The following is a 5,075-nucleotide window of genomic DNA, read 5'->3' as shown; positions in this document are numbered from 1 at the left end:
CACCCTAGCAACCACCTACTGTAGAGTTCCCACACAACACCCTAACAACCACCTGGAAATCTATAACAATGCCTAAAACACTCTAGCAAACACCTACTGTACAGTTTCCAAGCAACTACATAGCAACACCCTAGTAACCACCAAGAACACCCTGGCAACTAATTGTAAAACTGTAACAATGCCTAAAATACCCTAGCACCTCCCAACTATACAGTTCCGAAGCAACTACATAGCAACACCCTAGCAACGACCTAGAAAAAAGTAGCAAGGACTAAAAACACCCTAGCAACAACCAACTGTAAAGTTCCCAAGCAACACCCTAGCAACCACCTGGAAATCTATAACAATGCCTAAAACACCTTAGCAACCACCAAGAACACCCTAACAACCAATTGGAAACTGTAACAATGCTTAAAATACCCTAGCAACCACCTACTGTAGAACTCCCAAGCAACTACATAGCAAACCCCTAGTAAACTATGTAAGCCTGAGTGAATGTATATTGGTGAATGAATGATGACGTCAAAATAGGTGATTTAAAAAGTGCATGGAGGATTTCTATTATTTATCACCCTGAAGATGGCCTTTGAGAAATGTCTCTGGCTTTGTCCCACTGGTGATTTATATTTAATAAAATGAAAAGAGAAGGCTTTAATATGTGAGTACGGATCATGGTTTTGTATATCAAGAAAACTGTAACAATCCCTAAAACACCATAACAGCCACCTACTGTAGAATTCCCAAGCAACTGCATAGCAACACCCTAGCAACCAATTGGAAAACTGTAACAATGCCCAGCAACTGCATAGCAACACCCTAGCAATGACCTAGAAAACTTAACAATGCTCAAAACACCCTAGCAACCACCTACTGTAAAGTTCCCAAGAAACTGCATAGCAACACCCTAACAATCAATTGAAAAACTGCAACAATGCCTAAAACACCTTAGCAACCACCTGAAAAACTTTAACAATGCCTTAAACACCCTAGCAACCATCTACTACTGTAGAATACCCCCATCAACTGCATATGTACACCCTTGCAACCACCCTATCAACACCTACAAACATCCTAAAAACAATGTGCTTAACTGTCACAATGCAAACTTGAATGTTCTTTAAAAAAAAAAAAAAAAAAAAAAAAAGACCTAATTAAGTTCAGGTTGGCAGATAACGAGTTACACAAGTTAGATACTTAATCGTAAATAAATATCAGAGGTTATAGTTCACATTGTACAGAGGTTAAAGTGCTTTTGCACGCAGTCTTTTATAATGTGCGGTGATCTTCAGAAAACCTCTCCAAACACAGTTAAAGCATTTGCGTTCAGGGAAGCGTACTGATCCGGCCATTATCAGCAGTTTCAGAGTACAGCAGATATTGCGCCTGTCCTTGACGACTATTGACCGACTCATGGCATGCACTGAAATGACTCGCTCCAGGGCTCTTTTATGGGTCAGATGAAGTCACAACATGCCAATGTGGGTCAATAGTGGCCAGCATTCACTTAACACACAAGAGATCCTATAAGGATTGGATTAGAACAATGCTAAGACTGAGCTGCATGAAAAGAATGTTAATTATTGGAAATTGGTCTAAATAACTTGGAGTTCAGTTGGCTGTCTAAAGTTGAATAAGCTAAAAATTGTACATCTATAATTTCCAGGCTTGAAAAACTAACAATAATTAGTAATAAAATTCAAACATTCTGTGTTAACGCATATTTTTTTCTGGTCATGCTTAGCTCTACAATTTGGCTAAAATTTGTTCTTTTTTTTAGGCATACGAGTAGACTACAATTTATTTTACACGTAGGTCTGAATAAGTTAGTTTGTTTTGTTATCTAAAGATAAAAGCGGTGTAATTTTTCTTGTAGATGTTCTTTCCATGGTAATGGAAAACCTGAAAGTTATACACTTATAATTTCCACGTCTAGAAAGCACAATAACTAACATAAAAGGCAAATATTTTAAGTTAACGTACATTTTTATGGTCATGCTCAGCTCTAAAATATATAATTGGCGAGAATTTATAAATAAATTAATTTTACGTTTAGGTCTGCATTATTGAATTTGTTTTGCTATCTAAAGTTAAAAATTCTATACTTTTCTATAGATATAAAACCTTAAAATTGTACATTTGCAATTTCCAGGCCTGGAAAACACAAAAGTTAATAAAAAGTAAAATATTCTTAATGAAATGTACATTTTTCTAGTTAAGCTCAAATCTAAAATGCATAACAGGCTAATGTCAGTTTTTTAATTTCATTTTTTAAATTGCATTGCATTGAAAATTTAATTTCTATTTATTTCGCTATTTTGAACAATCCTTAATTACAAATTAGTCGAATTCCCGAAAGCTACAAGCCGAGACAGCTAAAAGCGAAAAGCACAGAACAAACATTTAAAAAGATGTCCATCTGAATATTACAGATCTTTATTTGCATTACAAAACAAAAAATTGTGCATTCCAAGACGTCAACATACGAAAAAACACTGCATGACTTTAAAGCATTTGAGCAAGTCAACCAAGGTCACAATAGATGTTACAAGAGCGATTCTCTGTTACGTGTCACTCAAACTCTTTGCCCCGCCCCCTCGCCACTTCTCAAAGCAGTGAAACTGATGAAGCTTCACGCCAGGCTCCGCCTCCTCCTCCTTCATCTTCTTCTTCTCCTTCTCCTCATCATCCATATCAACAAACTTCATGAGAATATCAGTGGTGCGGTTTACAAAAAGAGGAGTACGTGGGCACAGAAACATAGGGCTTGTACGGACGTCTGCATTTTTTTGGTTGTCCAATCACAATGCGACTTAGGTCATATTTTTCCGTTAAAAGTTAAACAGCGAAAAGACGTGAAAAAGAAGGCAATGTGGAATGTACAGTGCATAGAAGTGTGCCGAGAAGGTTTCATGACGAACCCGCCTGTTTCTCCTGTTCGATGGCTGAAAGACAAGAGCAGAGCGTTATTTGTAAGCCTCGGCTTTCGCCGTTTTACGTTTATGCCTCGAAAAAAAAGGTGTGAGCAATCGTACTTTCTTTAGACGGCAAAGGATTTTTCTCCTGAGTTTCTGTCTTCTTCAGCTTGCTTTTGTCAAAGTTGGTCACCTCCTCGAGATTTGGCTTGTCAGACATGTTTGCAGTGGGTCTGGAATGAAATGACAGGAAATGGCTTGCTGTTAATGATGACATACGCACAAAGAGACGAGTGCATGCAGACACAAGGCCTTATGACTAACACACACATTCATCATTAATATTCATATTAGTGCACAACCAAAAATCCTTTGTTTCCCTAATCTGTAACGTTTTGCATCCTAACTTAACAAAATGCACTTAAATGTGCATTTTAGTAAAAACAAATAAATGCAACAAAAAGAACAAAAGCTGAAAGCTTGCTTTAATGCTAGAATGTAAAAACTGTGTTAGAAGGAAACACTGGTGTTGCATCACAGTCTTGAGTATGTGGTATGTAACCACCGCCCTTTCCTGCTCATTGGCTCATATTTCACTTAATATCAACATTTATATCTGTAAAAAAATTATATTAGCTTTTGCAACGATCTGAGGCTATTTCCAACTCGCATTTATGCAGTATTTCCCATTTTGGCGCATAGAACAAAAACTGATCAAGCTCATCATTCCTGAACAAAGAAACTACACAAAAGCCTCATCTATCGTCTCTGATAAATCTATTGCTAAAAATCAATTTTTTTTCTATATAACACATTTTAAATGTGTTACATTTCCTGGTCGTGATTGCAAAACGGATGCATTTATAACAGATACATTTCGACAATAAATGTATGAGAACGCAATCTAAAAATTCTAAAAATGCAAATGCCGTTACATTAGAATCTAAAAGATAGAAAACGATACATTCGTGCATTTTAAAAGCAAAAAGGTGCGATTCTCGTGCTTACCAGAGTTTGTGGTAGTTGAAGTGGTTTATTCTCCAGCGGATGCAGCAGTGTGAGCAAAAGCGCAGAATCACTGGATTTATAAGCAGAGATATGCAAATCACGTGACTGACGTCACCGGGACCGTTAGATGCAACGTTACTTCAAGGAGTCAGGATAAATATTATAAACCCACCAACTAAGGTAATAAGAGTAAAGATTTTATATATTAAGAGACATTAGAAACATGCATGTATTTGAAAATTTAACAGTGAGAAAACGCACAAGGTACTGAAGTGAACGCCCTCTGAGAGCAACGCTGCTCTTTTAGGCGACGGTGACATCTGGTGGACATATATAGAATGTAAATAAAATCATTTAATAGATTAATAATTATTAGTGTTATTTTTTAAACGCTAAAAATCACAGAAAACGTTATTTTCCTACTAAACACAATTCAAGTATAAACATTTATGCCATACTTATATAATACATTTTCGGAAACGTTTTGTTTTGATTCTTAAAATGCTTAAAACTCTGCAAAGCTCAGCTTTTCTATTAACTTATTTATTTATTGGATATTCACCGAGTTAAATTAAGTAAACAAGACCATACACAGCAAAAACTAAGCGGTAAATTGATTATTTTGTGAAAATACACTGCAAAAGTGCTTTTTTGTTTTGTTAGCTAATGCTAACAATGCTAAACGCTATTAAGTCTCTGAATAAATAAATGAAGCATAATATTTTGTGTGTTAAGTAGACCCACACACTAGATATGTATAAAAGAAACTATTTTCACTGGTATGGAGCAAAGCTGATCTAGATAGTAACAGGAAGTATGTGTGATCAGTTCCTGTTGAACGCTAGCAAACTATTTAGAGACATTTGAGCAGTTCCTTGCAGAATACGCTTCGTGATGAAAATAGGAAACAGATGAACCTTGTTAAATATGTCTTTGCATCGCTTTCTTGCGTGTGTGTTTGCAAGTAGAAACAATTTTATAAATAATTTAGTTTTAATAGTTTGGAGTTACATTTTATAAGAGCTATTATGTCTAAAAATAATACAAGTGTAAAATAAGCTACAACAATCTGATTAAAACACTACTGACTTTAAACTAAATGTCAAAAGCGACAAATACAATAAACTAATCAATGTGAGAAAGCCAAGGATTAAT

The 5,075-nt window shown here is 35.7% G+C and overlaps 1 protein-coding gene across 1 annotated transcript; it reads right to left on the bottom strand.

Annotated features, from left to right (window-relative positions):
* Window positions 1-2,411: 2,411 nt before the first annotated feature.
* Window positions 2,412-4,083, bottom strand: tmsb4x (thymosin beta 4 X-linked). Its single transcript, XM_051119404.1, has 3 exons — window positions 3,921-4,083; window positions 3,033-3,145; window positions 2,412-2,942 (listed from the first exon to the last, which is right to left on the bottom strand). Exons 2-3 carry the CDS (start codon window positions 3,130-3,132, stop codon window positions 2,908-2,910), a joined length of 135 nt encoding a protein of 44 aa, XP_050975361.1. The 5' UTR covers window positions 3,133-3,145; window positions 3,921-4,083; the 3' UTR covers window positions 2,412-2,907.
* Between the last annotated feature and the right edge of the window lie 992 nt (window positions 4,084-5,075).

This window comes from Labeo rohita, chromosome 9, assembly GCF_022985175.1.
Source record: "Labeo rohita strain BAU-BD-2019 chromosome 9, IGBB_LRoh.1.0, whole genome shotgun sequence".
NCBI classification, from domain to species: Eukaryota; Metazoa; Chordata; class Actinopteri; order Cypriniformes; family Cyprinidae; genus Labeo; species Labeo rohita.
Note: the sequence above shows the minus strand (reverse complement) of the source record. Positions and strands in the feature narration are given on the sequence as shown.

What these genes read in the sequence shown, in the direction of transcription:
- tmsb4x (XM_051119404.1), bottom strand. Translation starts at nt 3,132, where the DNA reads ATGTCTGACAAGCCAAATCTCGAGGAGGTGACCAACTTTGACAAAAGC. An exon ending in TCCTTTGCCGTCTAAAGAAA is followed by an intron (nt 2,943 to 3,032) that starts GTACGATTGCTC and finishes CTTGTCTTTCAG; the next exon opens with CCATCGAACAGGAGAAACAG.